Source organism: Peromyscus californicus, unplaced genomic scaffold (genome assembly GCF_007827085.1).
Source record: "Peromyscus californicus insignis strain IS unplaced genomic scaffold, ASM782708v3 Scaffold_8__1_contigs__length_139910024, whole genome shotgun sequence".
Taxonomy (NCBI): domain Eukaryota; kingdom Metazoa; phylum Chordata; class Mammalia; order Rodentia; family Cricetidae; genus Peromyscus; species Peromyscus californicus.
The window spans coordinates 135325546-135351504 of record NW_026294606.1 but is presented as its reverse complement, the minus strand read 5'-3'; the positions used below and the strand labels follow the sequence as shown (position 1 = coordinate 135351504).

Here is a 25959-nt window from a genome sequence, read left to right as displayed (position 1 = left end):
TGTAGACACTCACAGGTCAGCAGCCACTTGCTGTCAGCTGACACTCAAGTCAGCATTTCCTGAAGCTTTCCACTTTTGATTTCCACCTGGGTTGCCAGAACTAGCCAAGAGGTGATCATGCATCAGGCAAAGAGTGAGGAGAGAAAAACCATTTGAATAAGTAAGTAAAGTTAACCTTTTCACAATTAACGGATTATGGTTCCTGAGAGAACCACACAGTGGGTTTAACTGGGTGGGTCCCTGCCCTAGAATCTGCCAGAATTCATGTCTGGCTTCCACCACTTTGGCAAAGTTAGCTGAACTTCCATCTGTTCCCTGGAGTACAAAAGGAGCCTAGTTTTCTACAGAAGTTACTGACTCAAGTCTATATAAATCTAATATGAATAATATGGTATATGATGAGCATTAAGAAAACAAGAGGTGGCCTTTTTGTCTTTCCCTTTAAATAATTAGCATTTAGTCAATAATTCCCTTTAGTAATGAAGTTGGTACCAATAAGGAGATAGATATGACCTTTAGAAGAAGTAGGAAGGAGTCACCCTACTCAGTGTAAATGAAAGAAAACATAATTGTTCTTTAAATGATTTGGAAAATGAGGGTGTTCCATTCTAGAATTTCCATACAGAATTAGGAGTTAGAAATGTGAATGTGCTAGGAAAAATGAAGTGTTCACGTATAACATTATTTAGACACATGTGTGCACGAGTGCATATATACATAAGTCTGTGTGAATATCTAAGACTGAACTGTATTACATCAGAGGGGAAGCAGAGTGTGACAGAGGAATTGAAAAGGGTGGGAGGGAAAAGAAAAGAGATTTCAATATATTTACTGGTTCCTAGTACAGGAGGATTGTGCCAGCCCTGCAAAGTGGGTGCCGTGGATGCCAAGCGCTGTGCTCCGCCGCTCACTGCAAGCCCTACACACGCAGACCCACTTTCTTCATTAGGTGAGCGGTTATCAGGCCTGAGAGTACTTGCAATTTCGGTTTCTGATTGACCTTTATCACACTAAATATCGTTTTATACTCCATAATACGTCTGGAATTTGATTTTTCTATAAATGGAGATTTAAAAGGAATAAAATAAAAGCAAATTTTAATACCAAGAGATCTGTCAGAAGTGTGGTTGGACATGGGGCAAAGCTGCATACCAGAGTTAGGTATACAGTTGTGCATCCTTTAAGGAGAAATGTGGTCCAGCAGTTTTATCTCTGTGTGAGCATTGCGGTGTGCTTTAAAAACCGGGGATGCTGTGATTTCATCTGACAACATATTCTTACAGAATGACTGTCACCTACATGGTATGTTGTTGGCTGTGGTGAACCAAGTAATGGTTCATTCAGAATCACAGATTCTTGACCTAGAACCTGTACTCTACTGTTTATTAACCATGAGAGCAGATATTTACAGTTGTTTACACCAACAGCAAGAGAAACCTGCTGCAGTGAGCCTCTCCCCTTGTTGAACTGAGACACTAAGGCAACCCTACCTTAATGATGCTTTCCAGGATCAGGTTTGGAGACCAATTTAAGAATCCATGTTGGCTATCCAGATAGCCCGTGAATAGCGAGGCAAGCACTTGTCTGACTGTTAGCCTTCGTTTATTATTTTCTTTTGTTTGGGGGAGGAGCTACTTGGCATGTTGGCAGAAGATGGGAGTAGATGCTGCTACAATCTGCCCAGTCTTTGCCTCTGGCTTCAGTGTTCCTTTCAAATATATTATGTGTCCGTCTTGCAGGAAAGAGAATCTGAAGTGCCTAGGTTGGGAGCAGGTCTCTTGCTCTTGGGCACACCTTGCCAGACCAATTCTTCCTCCTCCAACTCCAACTCCCTCCTTCCACAATAGGAAATAGTCTCCTGTTCAGAACCTTTTAGTGACTCCTGCCTAGTAGATCTGTGTGGTGGCAGGCAAAGAAGAAGCAGGAGGAGTCAACCCTCCCCAGCTGGTGCCTCCCCTTTCCTGTCTCCATCAGTTCCACAGCAAATGCAGCCTTGGCTCCAAATGGCAAAGCCCTGGCAGGAATCCAGGGCTGAAATCAATACCCAGAGCTTCTGGGCCTCGCTGTTGCCTCTGGAGAAGACAGGCTGAGGCACAGTGTCAAGGCAAGAAAAGACAACTGCTAAGACCCAGATTCTCTCCCACCCCTGGAGAAGGGATGGAGAGGCAGTCAGTCACCGATGTGGACTCACGGCCAGCATGCGGGCAATTACAAAGGACACAGAATTGAGCAACAGCAGCACGCTGGGTCTGCACCAAGAGATGAGACCAACAGTTTCGTTCCAGTTTGCTGGTGTCCCTGTGTCCAATGCCAGCAGTGCGCCCTGCAGCCTCTGTGCACGAGTATGTGTGTCTGTCCCTAGACAAGGCCTTAGCTAACATCTCCTGCTGTGAAGACCTATCCCTGAGGATGTAGAGACTGAGCAGGCTTGGAGAGACTAAAGGAGGCTGCTGCAGATGGATCTCGAGAGCTCCAACACCTGATGCCCTCAGTTGGTTTCAGGCTGTGGGGAAAGTGCATTCTAGACCTTGGTACTTCAGGCTGCAGACACATTTTAGCTGCAGCAATTTTTCCCCAGTGTTCCCTATTCCAAGGGACTTTTAAGACTTTGGAGGCATGTCCACACATATATGGATCTTGATATATGGGTTCAGTGTTGTCCAGCTTTGACCTCAAAAACAACATTGAACATAGGTCAAGATCCACATGTCCTCAGCTAGGGTAGCCAGAGGTTCACTTATAACTGTTGTTTTTCTCCTCTCTGTTTCTGGAAAGTTCAGATAATGGCATGCTTGAAGAGAAGGATGTCTCAGAGGCAAAAAGTGTGTTCTGCTCTTACAGCAGAACCATGGCCGGTCCCCAGCTTGGCACTGGATGGTTCACAACTGCCAGGGGTTCAAGCTCGGGGCACTTAACATCATGTTCTTGTCTCCCTGGGCACCTGATTTCTTGAGCAGATACCTGTGCATAGATAATATAGAAACGCATGCATGTGCATAATTTAAAATAAAAATAAGTCTTATTTCAAAGGAAAATCAGAGGTTGCTTTCAGTCACTAGATCACACATGCAAGTTTCTTTTTCCAAGTAAACTGAGATGTATTATCCATTAATCATGACTTAGAATTGAGGAAGTAAGGCATTTATATTCATGCTCATATTGAGCTGCACTGATTGTAGAAGATTAATGTCTTAAGCCACCTCATATATTTACCAGTTTAATTTAGTAATTTCTATATAGAAATAACTGAAAACCTGTAACTGAACAATCAAACAAAAACATGCCTATGATGAACTTAGATAGTACAATTGTAAAGAGCATTTAAGGCTCATGTTCCATAAATACATCTTCAGTACTCATCATATTGTGAACGTTTCCACTTATTTTTTCCTTTTCTATTAACTTATAAAGCATGTTTTATAAGATTTACTTTTTATTATTTTTAATGGTGTGTGTATCTCTGTATGTACGTGTGTGTGTGTCTCTGTGTGTATGTATGCATGTCTTTGTGTATGTGTGTCTGTTTGTATGCATGTACATGTGGGATCATGTGCCTTAGGAGCCAGAACGGAGCTTTCCCTGAAGCTGGAGTGACAGGTGGTTGTGAGCTACTGGATGTGGGTGCTGGGAACTGAACTCAGATCTCCTGAAGAAATGGTTTACTTTTTTAATTTCTAAGCCATCTCCCCAGTCCAAGAAAACAGAATTTTAAAATATAAAAGCTCTGTTTAGTCATAAGACATTAGAGAATGGAATTCCTGGGCACTACCATGAACTTGCATTGAGAAAAGTTGATAATCTTAGTGATGGGAAGCAGCACAGATCAGCTCTGTGTGTCCTCATTCGTACTGTGTTCTTAGAGCCTGTGTTATCGCAGGAGTGTGTATCAGAATCCTCCAAGTCATTGTCTTCCCCAGGGAGGAGCACGGTGGTGAGTCATCTAATACCAATGGTCAGCTCTGAAAACATGTATATACAAGTAACATGATATGAACTGAGCAGGTTGTACTTATGTAGCTAGAAATACACACATACACACACACCACCACCAACAACAACAATAACAACAACAACAACGATAACAACAATTATTTTAAAAGAGAACAACAGTCCATCAGTTTGAAGAGAGCGAAGTGGGGAGTACATTGGGTGGTTTGGAAGCAGGAAAGAGAAGGTTTAAAAAAACAAACAAAAACAACCCTTCAAGCCTGTCTGAACAGAGTGGCACACAGTTTTAACCACAGCCCTTGTCTACATAGCCAGTTCTAGGCTAGCCAGGACTACATAGTGCAACTATGTCTCAAAATCCAACAGCAATAAACAAAACCTCTCAAGGAAAGGAGGGTGAGAGGGGAAAGGGAGCAAAGAAGGAAGAAACTTGAATAGGCCAGGTGGCTAAAGATAGTCAACTTACATTCTAAAGCAGAAAACTGTTAGGTAACAGTAGGCCACTTGCCGGGGTCAGCTGTTGCTTGGTCCTTGCTCCAGGAGCATTATCTCATGGTAGATGCTTACCAGTGATAACCTGAAGCTTCGCATAAATATTCTTTGGAAAACACACAATTTTAGTCATGAAACATGAGACTGCGCCCCGTTCTAGGTCTGGGGGCCTTGCTGTTGGAAGCCCCTACTGCAGTTGAGTTGTAAGTTGCAGATCGAGTGTGTTTTTAATAATCACCCTTAATGACAACGGCGTGATTCAGTGAACAGTGGTAGCCCATGTGACAGATGAAAGTCACATGTGTGAAACAACAATCCCCCTGTCAGGAAGAGCATTCAGATTTTGTGCACAGTCTCTCAAAGTTGTGTGCCCTGCCCTAGTGCTAGTCTCATCTACAAGTTGCCTCTGGTTTGAGATAGACAAGGATAAAGTGTGGAGAGGGGAGGAGGGAGGTGATATAACATTTTCACAACATTAACTCTTGATCCATGAACATGGTAGGTTTTTTCCCATGGTGGGAGGGGGGAGGAAGATGGAGAAAATACCCCCAACCCTCATGCATACATCTCCCCAACCCTCATGCACACACCTCCCCAACCATCATGCACACATCTCCCCAACCCTCATGCACACACCTCCCCAACCCTCATGCACACATCTCCCCAACCCTCATGCACACATCTCTCCAGCCCTCTAGGCCTTGATAACTACCACTGCATTCTCTGAGGCCACTGAGGTTGTGGCATTATTCACAATAGACAAGACATAGAAATAAATGTCTATGGATAGATAGATGGATAAAGAAAAAGTGCCACATGTGCACGCAAGTGAGGGGGGGAGGGAGGGAGGGAGGGAGGGAGGGAGAGAGAGAGAGAGAGAAAAGAGAGAGAGAGAGAGAGAGAGAGAGAGAGAGAGAGAGAGAGAGAGAGAGAGAGAGAGAGAGAGAAACACATACTGTCAAAGCAACTTGAAGAGGAGTTTCTTTCTGTTTATGTTTGAAGGTCCAGTCTATCACATGTAGTGATGTGAGGCAGCTCTTCTTTCAGTAGAGAGTCTGAGCTGAGGTAAATCATGGTATTTGTCTTCCTGAGTCTGGTTTAACTCGCGTACCGTGATAATCTCCTAGCCTGTCTAGGCCCTGCAGATGTTATACTTTGAATCTTCTTGATGGCTGAATAAAACTCAGTTGTGTGTATCACCACATTTTGTTGACGGTGTCATTTGTCAGTGGGCATCTACGCAAACTCTGACTCTTGGCTACTGTGACTAGTGCCACAGTACACATGAATGGGCAGTTGTCTGGAACTGGAAGCCAAAGTAATTTCTATTCCACAAGAGACTTTTATTCATGGTGTCTTAGTATAGCAGCAAAAGTAACTAGCACAGCCCATAATATCTTGAAATATTTTCCTTATGTCTTTCTCTAGTAACTTTAAAGTTTTAGGTCTCACGTTAAGATCTTTGATTCCTTCGGAATTGGTTTTTGTAGAGTAAGAAACTGGGATCTAGCTTCGTTCACCTGCACATGGATCCAGCTCTCCTAGCACTGTTCATTAGAGGAGTCCTCTGTCCCTCAGTGCACGTTCCTGGCACTGTTGTTACAGTTCAGGTGGCTGTAGCTATGTGAGCTTACCCTCATGTCCTCTGTTCCATTCTCTTGGTCTGCATGCCTGTGGTGAGTGTCATGTTGTTCTTGATACTGTGGCTGTGCAGTGTATTTGATGTCTCCAGTCCTGTGTTCCTGCTTTAGGATTCCTTTGGCTATTTGGGGGTTGTTTGCTTCTGAAGGAATTTTAGTTTTGGGGTTTTTTTTTAGTTGTGTGTAGAATGTTGCTGATATTTTGATATGTGTTGTATTGAATCCATATCTCCCCTTTTGGTAATATAACATTTTCACAACATTAACTCTGCTGATCCATGAACATGGTAGGTTTTCTCCCTTCTAATGTCTTCTTCATAATGTAAAGATTTTGTTGTAGAAGTCTTTTACCTCCTTAATTAGCTTTATGCTTCAGATTAGATTTATTATTGTTTGTTGATATTTTGGCATGATTTATTCTCCTGATTTATTTCTTAGCAAATTCATTATTTGTATGTAGAAAATTCCTGATTTTTGTGTGTTGAATTTATATCCTGTTACTTCACTTAAATTTTTTATTGCATCTATGACTTTTCTAGTGTATGATTACATTGTTTCAAAATAGGGGTAATTTGACCTTGTCTTTTCTATTTATGTCCCTTTTTTTCACTTTCTCATGTCTTATCGAACTAAGACTTCAAACATCATACATGTTTATATGGTTTGTTACCTTTATTGATTTGTGTATGTGGAACCATCCTCACATCCCTGTAATAAAGCAACTTGATCATGGTGTGTGTGATTTTTTTTTGTTGTTTGTTTGTTTGTTTTTTAGAGACAGAGTTTATCTGTATAACAAACAGCCCTGGCTGTTCTGGAACTTGCTTTGTAGTACAGGCTGGCCTCAAACTCGCAGAGATCCACCTGCCTCTGCCACTGCCCGCTGAGTGCTGGGATCAGCATGCCCATCTGTGTGTAAGCTTTCTACTGTGTGGTTCATTTAGTTTGCAAAGATGTTATTGTGCATCCATGTTCATCAAGGAAATTGATTATTTTCTTTCATTTGTTGTATCCTTACCTTGTTTTGGTATCAGGATAAAACTATTTCCTAAAGTGAGTCTGGTGGTATTTCTTCCTTTCCTATTTTATGGGATAATTTGGTTGACATCTTTCTCTGGAAATCTGGTAGAGTCTAGCAGTGAACCTGTCTAATCTTGAGCTTTTCTCTGTTGCAGATCTTGTTTGTTTCATTCTTGCAGGTCATATATATCTAGAAATTTATGCATTTTTTCCAGATTTGTCATATTTTTATATTATAGGTTTTCCCACATTATCCTTTGGGTTTCATTGACATCTTTTCTAACAACTCCCTTTACCTCTGATTTTATTATTTACCGAGTGTTTCCTTTTTTCCAGTTAGTTTAGTTCAGAATTTTTCCGTCATATCATTTTGAAGAGCCAACCCTTTGTTCCATGGACTCTTTGTATTTTTCTTTTACTCTTTATTTTATTAATTTCTTCCATGAGCTTTAGTATTTTTTTTTCTTTCTATTGGTTTGGGGCTTGAGGTCTTCTTTTCCTAAGATCTTGATACATCATTGTGTTGTTGATTTTAGATCTTCTTGGTGGTTGTTGTTTGTCTGTTTGATAATGTAAGCCTTTATAGCTACAAACTTTCCTTTTAAAACTGCCTTGCTGCATCCCAAAGATTCTTGTGCATTGTTCTTCAGTATTCATATGATTCTTGGAGTTTCTAAAATTCCTTCCTGATATCTTTAACTGCTTCTGACTATTCAAGAGTGTATTGATCAGTATCTGTGTGTGGTTTCTGTAGTTTCTATGATATTTATTTATTCTCCATTTATTCTACAACCTGATAAGGTACAAGAAATTATTTCAATTTTTCTTTGTATTTGCTAAGACTTGCTTTCTCCCCTAAAATGTGGTATATTTTAGAAAGAATCCCCTGGGCTGCCATAGAATGTGTATTCTTTTATCTATTGATGTCAGTTAAGTCCCATTTTGGTTTATGGTACAGTTTAATTCTGAAATTTTCTTGTTGACTTTTTGACTGGATGGCTGTCAGTTGGTAAGAGAATTGAAGGATGCTGTCAGTTGGTAAGAGTACAGACAGGATGCTGTCAGTTGGTAGGAGGAGTACAGACAGGATGCTGTCAGTTGCAAAGAGTATAAAAATCAGCCATTCTTACCATATCTGTCCACTCCTCTGTCCTTTTATGTCCAGTATTGTTTTATGAAATTGAATGCACCAATATTTAGTGCTTAGGTTAAAACTGTTACAACTTCTTGATGGACTGCTACCTTTAGTAATGTATGACAACCCTAGAAGAATCCTTAAAGCTGTGTCTTATTTGCATTATTTTCAGCATGATAGAAAGCAAGTTTTGTCATTATTCATGAACATGAGGGATTTTGTCATAGGATGTAGATTGAAGTATATGCAATAACTATAAATGTAAGTTCATTTTAGCAAGTAACAGTTGCTCTCAGAGGGCTCTGAAATTCTTAGAGATTTTCTTGTAAGTTAGTTTTCCAATAGCATACTAAAGATCTTAGACTGGGACATACATTGCTAGTTTAAGCAAAACAATTTTATTTTGTTGTTGTAAGTTCATTTGTCAAGTAAAATAGTTTATGTGGTCAAAAAATCTAAAACAATAAAAAACAAAGCATCCTTACCAAGAGCACCTTGGGAAGCAGCACTACTCATCAGTAGGCAGAAGCCCGGGCTCTGAGTGTGCCAGAATTGGTTATTTATATCTTCAGGTTTTATTCAGGAGTTTAATGGTCAGGAGTACTAAGACAACTACTTACCATGGTGGACACCTTGGCACATGACACCACAGGCCATTTTGCATGACAAGTGGACATGGGATGGTGACAGCTTCAGGAGGGCTGTGGTTTGCCATGGAATTAATAAGTAACCCAAGGCTGGGTCCAGTCAGTCCTAGAAAGCCCCTATTGGAAGTTGTGTCTAATTGGCAGATCAAAGTGACTAGTAGTGAGCCCTCCATGTGGGAGGAGGTGGCATGCTGGCCCAAACTATTCTGGGCCCATGACATACTGCAAAAGCTGGCTTTAAAAATAAATTCTCATAGCAACTTTGATACTGTCAAAACACTGGTTATTTAAAACTTCTATTTGCCTGGATTGCAGATAATCAAGAGTGCACATTCAAAGTACACAATTGTCACTCATTGTATAACGTCTGCAGAATGTGTCTTCGGTGTTGGGATTTCATTTCACGTATTTTCATTTCGTGGTGTGAAACTCTCATGGTGTTTGCTGTATTGAAGTTACCTGTGTTGTTATTATATATGTTTCTTGGATGTGAAGATGTGATTGTGTTATGATAATTTATTTTGAGGTAATATAAAGACAGAAAATTTTAAGAAGCCCTGCCCTTGAATTCTGCTGCATTGTTAAAGGTCAGATATTTAGTTTCACTTCAGAACAAATGCAGAGATTGAGTACTTCACAGGAGTTATGGCTCTTAGCAAATTATAAAACTTCATGAGTGATCGTTATTAACACCAGGGTCACATTTAATATGGACAGGCATGTGGTTTCATAATATTTTATTAAAGACTTTAAGTATTTAATTTTCAGTGCTGTATAAGTTGTGAAGTAGAAATAGAAAATAAAATTATATTCTACACAGATCACTTGTGTTAAAATAGTCATAAAACTGTATGCATAGCAATTTCTCAAAACCTCTCCTGCAATTGATACTGAATGGTTATTAAGTACAAAGACCCTCAGATCTTAGGCAAGGTCTGGAAGAACAATCAGGATTTTCACAGAACAAACAGTGGCCAGGTGATCACCACTCTAAAAATGCGTCCTTGCCTTGGAAAGTGTTGATTTCTGGTGACTTGTGGTAGTAAGCTGAGTGCCTGTCTCTCTTGCTGTTTCTCCATGGCTACCTCAAGCTATGTGTCGGTCTTACTTCTGGAGAGCTCCCTTCCACATACACTCAGTCCTTCGCTGTTTCTTTTGGGGCAGTCATTCTTAGTTGACTCTGGGTCTCCTTGGTCAGGCTTGGAATTACAGCACCATGTTCAGGCTTTGACAAGAAAATAGACCTCAGGTCTGAGAGATGACTCAGCAGATGAGAGAGGGCTTGCTGATCTCACAGGGGATGGGAGTTCAATTCCCGGCGCCCACGTCAGGTGGCTCATAACTTCCTGAAACCTCAGCTGCAGGGCATCTGACGCCCTCTTCTGGGCTGTGTGGGAACCTATACACATGTGAGTGCACACACACACACACACACACACACACACACACACACACACAAATAATAAAATAAATATAAATCTTTTTAAAATATGCCTTTCCTTTCAAAGAGAACTTGGAATCCTCTGGACTTCTGCAAAGGGCACCCTCCTGTTGTCTTCCTCCTAGGAAGACACAGCTTAGTACAGATGCCTTAGCTGCTGCCTTAAACCTGGAAAGCCCAAGCTTGCAAGAGAGGCTTACTGTAAGATTTGGGGAGTCTTAGTTTTTACTGTAAAACTTAGTGAGAGAATAATGTTTAAGTTTGTGTTTACCATCGTTGTGTGAGATACAAGAATAGGGAAAGCCACGCTGGAGTAGGTAAGGGCAGAGAAAACTGCTGAGCAAACCAAGTTTGGAACATGATAATGAAACCATTCGGAATCTCAAAGGTTTATGGAAAGAGCAGACAGACGGTTCAGTCAGACTCTGGAGGGCGTTCTTTCCACTCATCTGTGCAGACTTGGATAAGTTGGTGGAATTCCGTCTCTTCATGATTAAAGAAGGGCCAGTAACATCATCCACATAGCTTTATCCTCAGACTTCAGCATTTGCTACATTTGTACTTTTGCTAAATTTACAATTTTTTAGCTACCTTAGCTTTTATAAAATATTAATGAAAGCATTTTGCAATTGTGTACAAGATCTGTGAAGGACCATAGCAGGTACAGTTTTTTCTTCACAAATAAAATTCAGTGGATAATTTAAAAGTACTTTCATACATCAAAATTTGAAGAGTGAAGCAGGCTTAAATTTGTAAGCAACTATTTTTAAAGGGACCAGTTCTCCTCTCTCTCTCTCCCTCCCTCCCTCCCTCCCTCCCTCCCTCCCTCTTTCTTTCTCTCTCTGCCCCCCACTCTGTGTGTGTGTGTATTGAAGGATTTCAAGAAATCTGCTTTGTGCTCAAAAGATAAACGGCATTGGATTGTAGCCCAAAAAGTTTCTAAATGCTGAACTGTTTCCTATCATGAGTAAATTAACCCTCATGTTTTATCTCATTTTAGTGTGTATGGCTTATTCCCTTCAGTTGGTTAAAAAAATTAAATAAAATAAAATCCCCAGGTCATTTAAACAAGTAATTAAGAAGACCACTTGCTATTTCTTGCTTTTAGAAGGCATTGATTTTATTTGTTGTGGGTTAATGATGCATTTGTTGTCTGTGCTTATAGTTTCTAGTAGTTCAAAGGTGAATTGTTATCAAAATAAGAAAAAAGCATTTTTATCTGCAGTAGTATTTAATTGTGCAACTGATCTTTAGTTAAAGGCATATGCTTTCCAACACACACACATACAAAGCCTTTTGCAAATTTGCTGAACTGTAAAACTAAACAGAACTCTCAAGGAAGAAAGTATCAACTTAGAATGTCTGATTATTTGTTTGGATAGACGCCAGCTGTAGCTGAGTTGAATCATCATTTTATGAAACATTTATTTGAATTAATGTGGCATTATTTAATAAGGAGAGTTTTGCATAAAACTGTGTTTTCTGAAATGAGAATGTTATCCAGCTTTGCAGCACCTTTTCATTAGACTTCTGCAAGTGACTTTTGGAGAGATCCGTTTTTCATCCCATGAATATTTTTGTGCTAGTTCAATGTTGGTTGCTGTACTCAGCTCTGAGAGGCAGCACAGGAGAGCTGGGCGGTGCCAGAGACTGTTTCTGCTGCTCAACACCTGACTCTGTGGGAACAGAAAGCTCTACTTTCTAGTGTTTGCTCGTTTCCACGGTGTAAATATTCCCACTACACCCCATCTCAAGCTACGGATTTGATGCTCCTGAATGCAAAGTTGGGAAGAGCTTAACAGCATGCCCCTGACACTGGTGAAGTAAGCATCTGTGATGTTATAGACACACATAACAATTAAGTGATAATTAAGAAAGTGTGTCTTTTACATGTGCATTGCCTATTGTTGTTATAGATAATTAACTGGAGATTTATAGAAGATATTTGTAATGGTGGCATTACATTAATGAGCAATTTGCAAAATGCCTGAAAATTTTAAGAGTGGGCTTCTATGAGCTTACACAGGCTGTTTTCACTACACCAATATCAGACAAACAAGAAAGTAAAACACACACTGTAGCTAGAGTTTTCCTGCCTGCCCCACAGTCAGGACAAATCTCTGTAACTCATCAGTCCCACAGCCGCTCAGACCCAACCAAGTAAACACAGAGACTTATATTGATTACAAAGTGTATGGCCGTGCCAGGCTTCTTGCTAACTGTTCTTATATCTTAAATTAACCCATTTCTATAAATCTATACCTTGCCACATGGCTTGTGGCTTACCGGCATCTTCACATGCTGCTTGTCATGGCGGCGGCTGGTAGTCTCTCTGAGTCAGCCTTCCACTTCCCAGAATTCTCTCCTCCTTGTCCCGCCTATACTTCCTCCTGCCTGGCTCCTGGCCAATCAGTGTTTTATTTATTAACCAATCAGAGCAAAGCATTTGACATACAGAACATCCCACAGCAACACACATTAAAGAAAGTAACCACATTTTAAATTTTTATTACCAAAAGTGAAATAGAAATAGGAAATAGGCATTGGTGATTCTGGATTATGAATGGTTTGTATGTGTGGGGGTTGGGGAGAGTGCACACATGTGGAGTATGCCATTTCAGTATGTATGTGAGTACATGCTGAAATATGTCTATATCTATGTGTGTATGCATGCTGGAGCATGTGTACATGATGTGTGCATGCTGGACTGTATCTGTTGTATGTGATGTGTGATGATGGAATATGGTAGAGGTATGTGTATGTGTGTGTTCACTCAAGATATTGCTTTTAAAGGGGTGGTTGGTTAATCAGTGGAGGACTTAAAAAAGCTGACAGTTGAGCAGTCTTCACCAAGAGGTAAAGAAGGTGTGTGTGTTTTAGTCAGCTTTCTGTTACTAAAATAAATTATCTGAGGTAATCTTAGAAGAAAGAAGTGTTTCTTTGGCTCACAGTTTTAAGAGGGGGGATGTTGGTCCACAGTTGGTGGGCCCCATTGCAGGCCTTCAGTGAGGCCGAAAGTCATGTCAGGAGTGTGTGAAAGAAGAAGGTATTTACCTGTGGATGGCTGGGCCCAGGTTCCAGTGCATTTGCAACATCTGTAGGAAGAGCCATCCAAGCAGAATGAGCATTTGGCTAGGTACTACTGTTGTAAGCAGGTATCTTGACACATTCCAGAGTCATCAGGAGGCCAATATATCTGGTTAAGTGAGTGGATAGTCAGATAAGCAGTGAGGTGATTAGTAGGGTCTTGTCACGTGGGCCATTAGTATGAACTAGATTATTTGTTCCAAGATTTCAAGTTTTCCAAATGAGTGATGTCTGAATTACATATAACAAGATTGTTGAGGCTGCTGTGAGGTTCTGGGGTACAAGGACCGAGGCACAGAAACCTGTTAGTACACCATTGTGGCATTTCACCTGGTGACTACTCAGACAGTGGTGGTAGAGGTGGTGGTGCTAAGATGTGGCCACATCCATGACGGTAAGCTTGACTGCATTTGCCCATTGGAGCAAAGGAGTTGACTCCAAGGCTTGTTCTTGAGTAGCTGGAGCATGACAGTAGCCATTAGCTAGCCGAAGACATTGCTGCAGGTCTGTAGAGAAGGACATAGGTTTGTGGAATGTAACTTGGAGGAGCTTGTCAGAGATTTAAGACATTAGTGGATGTGATGGGTAGGCAGCGGGATTTAATAATCTGAAGAGATTTGATGTAGAGTGACAAGCTGCAGAGTAATAAGAATAGAGATGGATAAGGCCACCAATGTCGTAAAAGCCCAGAGCAGCCAGATGGGGTGACAAGGAGTCCAAGCAAAGAGACTGAGAAGTGTAGGGCCTCAGAAGGACACAGGAGGCACTTTCTCTCCGACAGGACCATAGATCTGTTGACATTTTAAGGTACCCAAGCTCAGCGTGTGACTTAAAATATTAAGGCATTTCATGTAGTTTCCTTTGCATTTATAAAACCCTAGAGTTTGACAAATAGGAGGAAAATGTACTTTTCTATAGGTACTTTTCTATATGCCATTTTAAAATTACGTTCATTTTTAGTAACATGTTCTTTTAGTTGTTTTTAGAGTAGCAAACAGAGTAATGGATCTCACTAAGGCATTTGTGTGTGTACTTTCTTCTCTGTGATCCCTTCCTACCTCTGTCTGTATCAGCTCCTCTTCTCGTTTGCTCCATCTAGATTCGCTTCTCTTCTCTTTACATGGCCAAAGTAACTCAAGGGAACAGCACTGATCTAGGAGCAGCAGGAAAGCTGAGGGAGATGGTCTCTCAGGAAGGAGAGAGAGATGAATGGAGGTGATAGCTTGCTTTCTCCAGTTATTCATCCTGGAACCCCAGCTCACAGGCTGGTGTCACCTACATTCGAGGTGGATCTTCACGCCTCTGTTAAACCTTTCTAGAAACACTTCACTGAAAGACTCAAAGGTGTGTTTCCACATTGACTCTATATCCTGTCATGTTGCCAGTGAAGACAAACTTCATAATCCCCCTGTCCTGCCTCCCAATAGTTCCCTTCTTCCCACCCTGAATCCTCTCTTCTGCTTTCATATTCTTATTAGCATGTGTTGTTTGTTTATATTAATGGGGAAAATAGCATTTTGAGGCCTTGTGACTCATTTTATTATTCTATCTTGTACAGCTTCCCTGGAGAGAGAGTAATCTGTTGCTCATTTATCTCTTTTTCCCATGAATATATTAATATCTACGATAAGTGAAGTATTGTATTAGTCTGTTATCTGTTGCTATAACAAAATTCTCAATGCTTTGAAGGCTAAAAACTCAAAATGAAATAACCCATTGGTGTAGGATCTGATGCAGGCCTGTGGGGAATGCGATCTTGGTGGGAAGAGAGGTCATAGGGTAAAATAGGAAGCTAGAGAGCCACTCAGGGGTCTGCTTGCTCATGATAAGAGACATTTGTCGGCCATCTGTTTAGCGGTATCACGGCTGCCCTCCAGCCTCTGGTGAAGCCCAAGATCGTCAAAAAGAGGACCAAGAAGTTCATCCGGCACCAGTCAGACCGATATGTCAAAATGAAGCGAAACTGGTGGAAACCCAGAGGTATCGACAACAGGGTGCGGAGAAGATTCAAGGGCCAGATCCTCATGCCTAACACTGGTTACGGGAGCAACAAGAAAACCAAGCACATGCTGCCTAGTGGCTTCCGGAAGTTTCTGGTCCACAATGTCAAGGAGCTGGAAGTGCTGCTGTGTAACAAATCTTACTGTGCTGAGATTGCTCACAACGTTTCCTCCAAGAACCGAAAAGCCATTGTGGAAAGAGCAGCACAGCTGGCCGTCAGAGTCACCAACCCCAACGCCAGGCTTCGCAGCGAAGAAAACGAGTAGATGGTTTACGTATGTGTTTTATTTATGTTTAAATAAAACCACAAAAACTGAAAAAAAGAACCTTTTGTCAAGAACTAAGGATGCTACACAAGAGCTTCCTAATCCCTTTGAGGGCAATATCACTGAAGGAAAGCTCAGGAGACTCGCTCTCCTAAAGGTTTTACCACCTTCTAAAACTACCACACTGGGGCTGGGCTTCCAAGTGGGAGATGAGCCATACCCAGATCAGAGGAGGATTGTCATCGAATGTTCATTAGCCACATTCTCTGAGCTTTAGAGTCACGATGTTAAGGGATAAACAAGGAGCCAAATGACTTAGGCTAATACATGGCCTTTCAACTTATGCCAGTGTGAGCTTGGACAATCCCTATTCCTGTTTGAAGGTCCATAAACTGAAAAGGATGATGGGAAGATTTCCAGTCTATTCTTGTTCATAAAAATCCCTCATCTTCCAACCAGGTACATAGTTATCATTTACTGGATTTTATAGGATAAGTTTTCAGTGCATAATTGTTAAATAATTTTGGTTGTAAACACAATGTTTAGCAGGCTGATGTCATTATTATTCTCTATTTAGATATTACTTTCCCAGCATGCAGTAGTTATAAAGGTGATGCTCTCCCTTATTCTTGTGGCAAGTGTCAGTGTTGATGGTGCGGTTTTCTAGAATATCTCTATCAGCATTATGTGCTTATGGGTTTCAAGTGAAAAATAGACTGACAAGGATCTGTGGCTTTTCTGAATATTTCAGTTAGTTTTTTTTTTCCCATTTTTAGGACTGTTCCCCATAGAATAAAAAAGCACAAATTTCAAACTGCAGTTTTCTAATGTGTTTGTATATATTTATGTTCATTATGTTCTAGAAAACATAGACTGGCCTCTTGTCTCCAGACATCAGCAGGTGCCAGACTCCAGTCCCTATGACACCTAGACATGAACCTGTGTCTCTTCTGGTTCTTTTAATTAACCCAATCAATGACAATTTTATTAAATATTTTGTAGTTATATGAAGGACACTGTATACCCCCATGACTTAGAAGCACCCTGTTGGTGGTCCCGCCCAGCATGTTGGGTACTGCCTTTGTGATTTCCTCTTGGCTCACACCTCATGTCTCCTACCCTCTCTGATTCCTCCCTCAAAGTTCTATCATCACTTTCTTTTGGAGCATATTCAACTGGATGCCCTTTCCCCTGTGAAGCAGAGCTTGGGTTTATACTAACTCCTTTTCCATGCTCAGACTTCCAAAAACAGTATCCTTCAGGACCGCCATCCTGAGAACATGTCTGTTGTCGTCTCTTGCCCCCTCAGTCTTTTGGTCTCACTGGTCCCCAGAAGCATTGCTCTGGCTGTCCCCATAGTGGCAGCAGTGTCTCCATGGCATCTTATATGTTAGCCATTTAAACCTGAGCCTTTGTGAAGATCCACTCATAGACAACTGTACGGATTACATATAAAGACATTCATGAAGTGCAGTTTCTTGTGACTTACAAATAAGGTAATGTGAACCATTGTCCTGCAGACATCTATCGTGGTCTCTGGAGTCCTCATCTGATCCTTGCTGCTGGCCAAGCGAGTTTGATCTCCCTGTGCGTCTGGACAGTTGTGCCAGGAATTATTAGCTACAATAATGAAAACAGCATCAAGAGCGACTGATGAACGTCTTTAGGTCATTGCTGCAGTACCTGGTGCTGTAGTGAGTTAGAGCTGCAGTTGTCAAAAACAGCAGATTCAAAAGAGAATTCTGTAGAAAACATCTTAATTTGGAAAAATTCCTTCAAAGATTGTCATTTTCTTTGCCAAGTTTTATCCTTTGCATTTTTCGCCTAATCTAATTAGGCAAAATACAATTATTAACTTTCTATTTTTTGGAGCTTAAACATGATGTTTCTTCTTAGGAAGAGAGAAATAACAAAAACAAATCAATTTAAAAACTCTAAACTGTCATAAAATTATTCATGTTAATATCCCTCTTATACTAAATGAATACGTTGGGATACAAATTAAGGAAATAGAGCTAATGTGGCTTTTTTTAAAAAAAGCTGTCTCATTTAATCCATTAATCTATTAAAAGAGGGATTTGGTTGCAAACAAGTATTATTTCTTAGCTATGAGCTTATCCTTTCAACATTTTCTTACCTTGTTTGATAAGAATTTAGGTATATTTCTGTGATTCATTATTAATGTTGTGTAGCATATCTATGGGATGTCATTATACATTAACTCTGTAGGATTCATTTGGAAACCATCTGTTAGAGATCACTGGCAAATAGAAATTATTCTCATTAATGTTCCTTACTTGAAACCTTTAAGATTATCCTTCCTAATTTACAACTGAGAAGTTTAAAATGAGTATTATTTCATTGCATAGAAAGAATTCAAACTTCAATGCATTGTATCCATTATGTTTCAGAATTGTTGTGTTATGAAAACGAAGTTATAATTTATTAAGCCAGGAAAAATATCTAGTTTCTATTTTTAGTATTTTGAACTTCAGGCTGTTGGAAGAAAGGACTTGACAGACAGATACAGGAGCAGTAATTTGCTTTACATGCTTGAGGAAAATAATGAGTTGTGGATGATGATCTATGTATGAAGTTTTGGATGGGTAGAGCACTTGCTTAGCACGGGCAAGCCTGCCAATGGATCCCCGGTGATTCATAAAACAGGTGTGGTGACGAGCGCCATAATCCTAGTGCCCAGCAGGCAATGGCAGAAGGGTCAAAAGTTCATGGTCATCCTCAGCATGTAGAGAGTTTGAGGGCCAGTCCATAAAGGAATGTAAGGCATGCATAGTAGTGTGTAAACAGAAGCTGGGTTGAGCCTCAAATAAGGTTTTGCTTCTTGCTTCTTTACTAGGTAATTATGTGACTTGCTTTGTTGAAAATGTAGGTAAGGTTGCCTAGAACACTGTGTAGTGTGAAACAGGAAAATCCAATTCATGGATTTCTGGAACAATCCATGAGCTGTAAAGTGTTCTGCAGACAGCAAGGAGGCAGCCCGACAGCGGGCATTGCGGGCCAGATGGCAGCCACGCGCTATTTTGTTTTTAAAATAGAATCAACTTTTATCCTTCTCAAGTCTAGCTGCAGAGTCCTTCTCATGATGCCCTTGCTCCCCGGAGCCTCTTTTCTAAGAACTAGGAGAGCAGCTGCTTATTCGAAGTATATCAAAGCAGCTGGAGCAGGCCACACGGAGCCTGTAACTTCCACAGGGCTTCACATCATTCACACTCCTGAGGAATGTTCACCTGTGTGAGTAAGAGTAGGGCGTTTCCATTTCTAAGTTCCCAAACTTGCCCACAAAAGCCCCACCCTCCCTCAGTCTGCTCAGTTGGGGGCTGTCATTGCCAGCAGTAGTCCATGCTGGCCTCAAACTCAGGATCTCCCTGTGCCCACCACCTGTGTCCCTGGAACTACAGGCATGGGCCATCTTGCCCAGAAAAAGAACTTCATGTGAACCACAAAAGACTAATTTAAAAGTTTGCCCCAAACAGCGTTTTCTGCATTTTGGAGGTTTTCATAGGAGTTTCTTAAGATGTGCTTTTTGGGGGGAAGTGGGAGTGTTGAGGCTGGGGGAAGGAGGGGTTGGCACTGTGGCCTTAGCTGTGTGTCCACCTTCCCGTGTGGACAGGCCCAGGAAGTGGAACACAGCTGGCAGAAACCGTCCCCTCAGGTCAGGACCTGCTGGGAAATCCACTTCTTCTGCCTCTGAAAGCTGGCTTTGACTGATGCTGCTTCATTTTGTCCCTGGCTTTCAAAGAAGACTGCTCTACATGGAGAACAGTGGAGGAGAGAGAAGTTTGTATTTTTTCTTAGATCCAAAGGAGATATATATATAAAACAAAAACAGCTCGTTTGGTAAAATTCTTCACATGCTAGCCTGAAAACCTGAGTTGGAGCCCTAGAACCCATGTAAAAATGTTGGGGGCAGCAGCAGACAACTGTAAACTCACCACTGGAGAGACAGGCAGATCCCTGGAACCCCTGCCAGCAGCTAGCCAAAATGATGAGTTCCAGGATCAGTGAGACTTGCCCAAAAATAAGGTGAATGGTATCCAAGGTTTAGCACTGGCCTACACGTGTACACAAGGGACTCCCAGACATGATTCCCCCACCACACGAACACACTCACATATCCATGTACACTTACACATAAATAAGTAAATAAAAATAGAAAAAAATGAAGCTAAAATATAACTTAGATGGGCCATGACAAACTTCCTCCTTCCCTTTCTCAGTGCATGTGTAATGGAACTTTCTGGCATCCTGGGGATGCTAAAGTACCTTGCTGATATTTTCCCATTATTTTGCAAATGAGGAATTTTTTATTATCGATTCATTGCCATTCAAGAATTACGGATGTGGAAAAGAATGTAGAAAACTAGCTATAGATAGTGTGCTTTTTAACAGTAACAGAGAAGCAGGGAATCTTTGAGTTATATAAGTCAGTGGTTGCAAGCCTGTCTGTGCCCCTCTGCTGCACGATAACTAGACTGTGCGCCTTGTTGTACTCCGGTCACGGGTACTGACAGTGGCAGCAAGCAGAGACTCAAAAGGAGGCACAGCCTGCAGAAAACACTCTGATGATACCTTGCTATCTGCTCTGAGACATCCATATCAATCATTTGATCATTTTGTCATATTTCAGTGTAATTTGCTGTTAATGATTTTTAAATTAGCTGTGCCTTTTCTATAAAAGGAAACCAAAGAGTAGCTAGTTCCTTCTTATTGTATGCTATTCCTTTATTTGGTTAAAAGCCAACACCTTCTGATTAACTGGCAGTCTCCCTTGTCGCTTCCCAACGGGGTTGTGTTGCTCTGTTGTCTACCATAGGTAGCTGGTGTGTTCTAGGACTTCAGGTGAATGAAATCACAGAGCGTCATGTTCTTTCACTTAGCACTGTATTTTAAATATTTAATTATGTTGTGTATAACTTTCCCTTATGGCATAATATTCATTGCCTGAACATGTGGCTATGTGTCCTTCCTTGTTCATCAGCTGCCTCTTGAATGAGCATCTACAAGTCTTTCTGTGCTCATCATTTCGTTTTCTTGAATCAGTACCTTTGAGGGTGAGTGTTGTCAGATCTCAGGACACACATACATTAAAACTTAGAAGTGAAACACCTGTTGTCCCACCAACAGTGACATCCTTTTTCACCATCTCCTCATCAGTGTCTACCGTTGCCCACCTTTTTCATTTTAGCCATGTGTAGTGTGTGACTTTGAAATCTGTAGGTATATTTTAGAGAGTTCTGTGGTCAATCTGAGTGCTATGGATTATTCTAGGTTATTTATATATTTTATGACATTTTAAATTACAAAATCGACATACTTTCCAAACTTATGAAGACTATCTTTCTTCATTGTTTTGTGTGAAGAAATTTTGTGATTAAAGACCATAGAGGCTCCAGATAAGAGACAGTGGGGGAGGGGCTGAGATGTAGGAATGAGCCTTGCTCAAGTTAATGGGGAAATATATGCTTTAGTAGGTTTTTGTCCGTCAGCAAAGGCAAGCAATCATTGACTCATTAATTTGCAAACCATTTTATTGTAATTGTCTCATAGCATTGTTTAGTAGTGCTCTATGTCAATCTACATGTGCATTCTATGTTTTTCAACATGGAATCTGCTAGCAACATTTAGGTTTCAGATTCCTGAATGTGGCTGTGCAACTTGGTGCCTGAGGTACAGATTCTACTGTTTGTCCATGGCTAGTGGATAGTGACCAGGATCTAGATTTTACTGTTTGTGTATGGCTGGTGGATAGCTTGTTGAATAGTTTGTCTAAATACACATATAAAAGTATCACCTACTGCTTGGTTACATTGTAAAACAATTTTAAAAGTCTTTATTATTATATGCTGAGATGCCCAAGCTCAGAAGTAGCCATTGTCTTTCAGTTTCAATGAAATACTTCATATATGGTATTTTAAACACAAATTTGCAGTATTTTAAAGTTAAGTCTTACAGGTATATCCAGTCTGTAGGTCATGGCTCACATGGAAGCCACAATAGCTATAAATATGGACCAATACAAAATCACACATATATACAAAATGTTGAGGGTTTGTTATCTGTTTTTCTAACCTGATTGTGTGGTTCTGGAACTCCATAGATGACACTGTGCCACAGTGTCAGAATGCTGGACACACCTTGAAGGCTTGGAGTATTTTAGGAGGTGGCAGCTATCCTGGTGCCGTTCAGCTACCTAGCTGTTTCCGTGTTAAAATGACGAGCAGCTGTTGAACCCTCCTGTCTAGCGCAGGAGGAAGCTTTCTCAGGTATCCATTGTGATAGCTTGCATGCTCTTGTTCTACTTGGTGAGACCAGCAGTGTGCAGCTTGGAATCAGGAAGGCAGCAGATCATTAAAAACAACCATTTTTCTTCTGAATGAAGTCATTTCACTTCTGTGATTAGGTGATCTCAGAAAGAAGAGGGAAAATGCCAATCAGATGGCGCTCTCGCCTATGACTAAGCATAATGGGACAAAATAAAATACCGTTTCTGTGTTTTTTCTAATCTAGAATATTTTGTAGATCTTAAGGAAGAGCTGTGAATATTACTTTTTGGGTCAGTTCCCAGAAATGTGGGGCCATCTTAAATGGTACTGGAGCATAGACGAGTAAATTGACTTTGGGAATTAATTCCTTTCATCCTTTAAAATAGTTTAAAATTATAGATGCTATGGAATAAAAACACATTTCTGTCATTGATTCAAGGAGGACAAAGTCCAGTCAGATACCTAGTGGCTCTCCTCAGGTCCTCCTCTGTCTGCCCCTTCCTGTCCTGGGTTACTGCTTTGGTCACCTGTTCTTAACACTTGCAGTGAAGGAGCTGAGAGGAGGGCTTGGTTTGGTCTCACAGTTTCGGGACTTGTAATCACTGTCACTAGACCCCATTGCTTCTGAGTCTGTCCACCCATGGAGGAGAGTGCTCATCGCCGTGGAAGACCAGTGATGGGTGTGTGTCTGTGTCTGTGTTCTCGCCCTGAAACCTGAGAACACAGGGGTTATGAGAACAGGGGTCTCAGCCTGGGCTGTCGGTGGATCTGTGGAATTACTCAAAACAGCATTTTTTCTTACTCTTACATTTCAGTATTTCTAAGTACTGAGTTCCAGGAGAAAATGATCTTTAAATATATCTTATTGTAAAGAAAAATTTTGATTTTGTGGAATGTCTGAATGGAGACAAAACTTGAAGATCTTCCCCCTCTTCCCTAGTTTTTATTTTTGTGCATATATTGAAATTGATATCCTACATATTTCATATTTTCCCAGTAATAAGAGTGATTCTTTTGTCATTATTTGGTTAATGATGTCAAGCAATATTTTTTCTAATGTCAATGAACTTTGAGCTAGAATGAAAACACAGGGATTATAATATCTTGAAGTTTATACCACTTCAAGTTGCTGTTATTTTTGAGAAGTGTTTTTATATGTAGTGGATATTACCAATGGCTCATGTTCTGATGATATTATATATGAGTGTATATTAGTTTATAACTGTTAGAAACGGGTATACAACTTTTCTTATTGTAACTATAAATTAATTCCTTTTTTTTTTTTTTTGGTTTTTAGAGACAGGGTTTCTCTGTAGCTTTGGAGCCTGTCCTGGACTAGCTCTGTAGACCAGGCTGGCCTCGAACTCACTGAGATCCGCCTGCCTCTGCCTCCCGAGTGCTGGGATTGAAGGTGTGCACCACCACCGCCCAGCATAAATTAATTTCTTTAAACAAACAAAATAAAAAAAACAGTGGCTAGCCTTGCCTCGTGCCATGCCTTCATTCAGAGGCTCAGGATCAACATGTATTCTCATGTTCTGTGCTTATGGCTGTGTCTGCTTCCCTGCCCCATCATAGCCTGGGCGCCCCCGGGGAGGGAGGATGTTTTGTGCTTCTGAAAAGTATACAAGATGGTGAGGTGTAAGAGGTGGTTTGCCAAAGGTTATTTTTCTGTAGACTTTAACCTATCATATCATAATGATTGCTGGTAGCTTGCCCAGTTCCTGGCAACAGCCCTGAGTAGTTGAGAGAACTTTGACAGTAGTAATTGGGACATTGTCAAGATGTCAGCTGTTTTATTCATTAAAGGTTTTATTAAAACTTCCTATTTCCCTTATCTCCCATTGTGAAGCCACAGCCCTAAAGAAGCCGTACACACTGGCTGCAACCTGAAGTGACCATCGTGTGCTCTAACCTTGGTCAGGTGGCAGCTGGGGAGAACAGCATGCTTGTGTTGTTTTCTATGAATTTCAACTATACACATCATGCAAGTATTGTATAAAGCATTAAAAATGATGTTTGATTCCTTTTTATGGTATGTGTTATATATAGTAATAATGATTTTTTATTTTTATTGAAAATAGATTCTTCTCTCATATAATACATCCTTACCAGTTTCCCCTCCCTCCTCTCCTCCCAACTTCTCCCGACCGAGCATATCCTCCAGATCCACTCCCCTCCATTTCCTCTTCAGAAAGGAGCAAGTCTCCAGGAGACAACAGATAAATAGACAAAAGCCCTCCTATCAAGACTGGACAAGACAACGCAATAGGAGTAAAGAGTCCCAAGAGTAGGCAAAAGAGTCAGAAACACACTCCCTCCCACTGTTAGGAGTCCCACGAGAACACCAAACTAACAGCCATAACGAATATAGTAATAATGATTTTAGCAATATTAATATGACATTTTGTATTTTGCTTCTTAAAATGCCATCATATAAAGCAACAAGTATTTGGTGGGCATTAAAATATGCCCCGCTCATTTCACTTACAGCATTCTGAGAAGTATATCAGAGCCAACATAATGACTTCCTGGAGTACCAGGACAGGAGCTGATCCAGTCTGAAGTGACTGAGCTCCATGACCAGCTGTACCCAGAGGCCATGGCCACGGTGTTCAGTAAAGACCATAAGAAAGTGGCAAATTGAAAAGATAAACATTTAAGTGCTAAATGTGACATAAAGTATATTAAAGAAAACTAAACTAAGGCAAGTTCAGATTTTAAAAACGCATTTGTTACCCCACCGAAAGTGAAATTAAGAGCCAGTGAATCTGTAGCACTTGTTCATTGGCAAAATTATTTTAAAGTTATGAAATTAAACTGACTGAAGATAGCCAGACAGTGGTGGCGCACTTGAGAGGCACAGGCAGGCAGATCTTGGTGAATTCGAGGCCAGCCTGGTATAAAGAGCTAGTTCTAGGACAGCTAGGGCTACACAAAGAAACCCTTTCTCAAAAAAGAAAAAAATTTAAAGTAACTGAAGATCACATATTGAAATGAAAGGCAAAGAAAAAAAGGTGAGCTGTGTGTAAATCCTGGTAAGACTTGAACAGGCATGCAGGTTTGCACACAAGAGTCAGACTTCATTAACTCATGCTCAGCAGCATTTTGACATATTAATAACAACAGGAAAAAGATATGAATCCCTAAAGTAATATCAATAAAATGCATTTTAAATGTTATGTAAAGCAGCCTTCTAAAAGATATTTTACTTTTAGCCTCCTAAAATTTATGCATAGTTACATTTGGAAAATATCACATTAAAAGAGTAAACTTAGGCTGTTTTCCGTAAGTTTTTTGTTATATAGAAAACTACAAATTCTTCCCATAAATGTCTAAGTGGTAAAGACATTCTTAAGGAGCTGGAGAGATGGCTCAGAGGTTAAGAGAACTTGTGGCTCTTTCAGGTGGCCCAGGTTCAGTTTCCAGTACTCCAGTTCTGGCTTCTCTGGGCACCAGAGCACCAGCATGGTGCACATATATACATACAGGTACTCATACATAAAAATAAAAAAAATTAAAGTCATTCTTAGAATAGTTAGAACAAACAATTCTAAATATAGGCTAACCTTAGGTTAACAATTACTAAAGGTTAAATAAACTCAAAATGAAAAAAAAAACATGTATTTGGGTATTTAAATAATATGGATTATTTATTTTAAATTCATATGGAATAAAGAGCAGATGCATGCATTGTCTATGTGATAAAAGTGCTAATTTATTTGATATGTGTAAGTAGATGTACAGAAGGCAGGTGTGTATGCAGTGATACATAGAAGGAAACAGAAAATATAGAGATTTGTTTTTCAAGACAAAGTTTCCTTGTGTAGCCCTGGCTATCCTGAAATCTACTCTGTAGACCTCGATTAATAAGTGTCTGCCACCACCACCACCCAGCAAAATATAGAAGTTTTTAAAAACATTGGGTTACTCATTCCAGTCAGTGATTCAAATCAAAAAACTGAAAATGTTTTGCAGATACAGGAAAGAGACAATGG

General features: G+C 40.4%; 2 protein-coding genes across 7 annotated transcripts in view; both read left to right on the top strand.

Moving 5' to 3' along the window:
- The window catches only part of Nr3c2 (nuclear receptor subfamily 3 group C member 2), a 333780-nt gene that overhangs the window by 114349 nt on the left and 193472 nt on the right, over window positions 1-25959 (top strand). The gene's annotated exons all lie outside the window — the stretch shown is intronic.
- Window positions 2199-15677, top strand: LOC128103681 (60S ribosomal protein L32-like). Its single transcript, XM_052728248.1, has 2 exons — window positions 2199-2342; window positions 15243-15677. The coding sequence occupies exons 1-2, from the start codon at window positions 2199-2201 to the stop codon at window positions 15675-15677; spliced, it is 579 nt and encodes a 192-aa protein (XP_052584208.1).

Coding starts and splice junctions, on each gene's coding strand:
- LOC128103681 (XM_052728248.1), top strand. CDS start 2,199: ATGCGGGCAATTACAAAGGACACAGAATTGAGCAACAGCAGCACGCTG. Junction 2,343..15,242: donor CCTGCAGCCTCTGTGCACGA/GTATGTGTGTCT, acceptor TCATGATAAGAG/ACATTTGTCGGCCATCTGTT.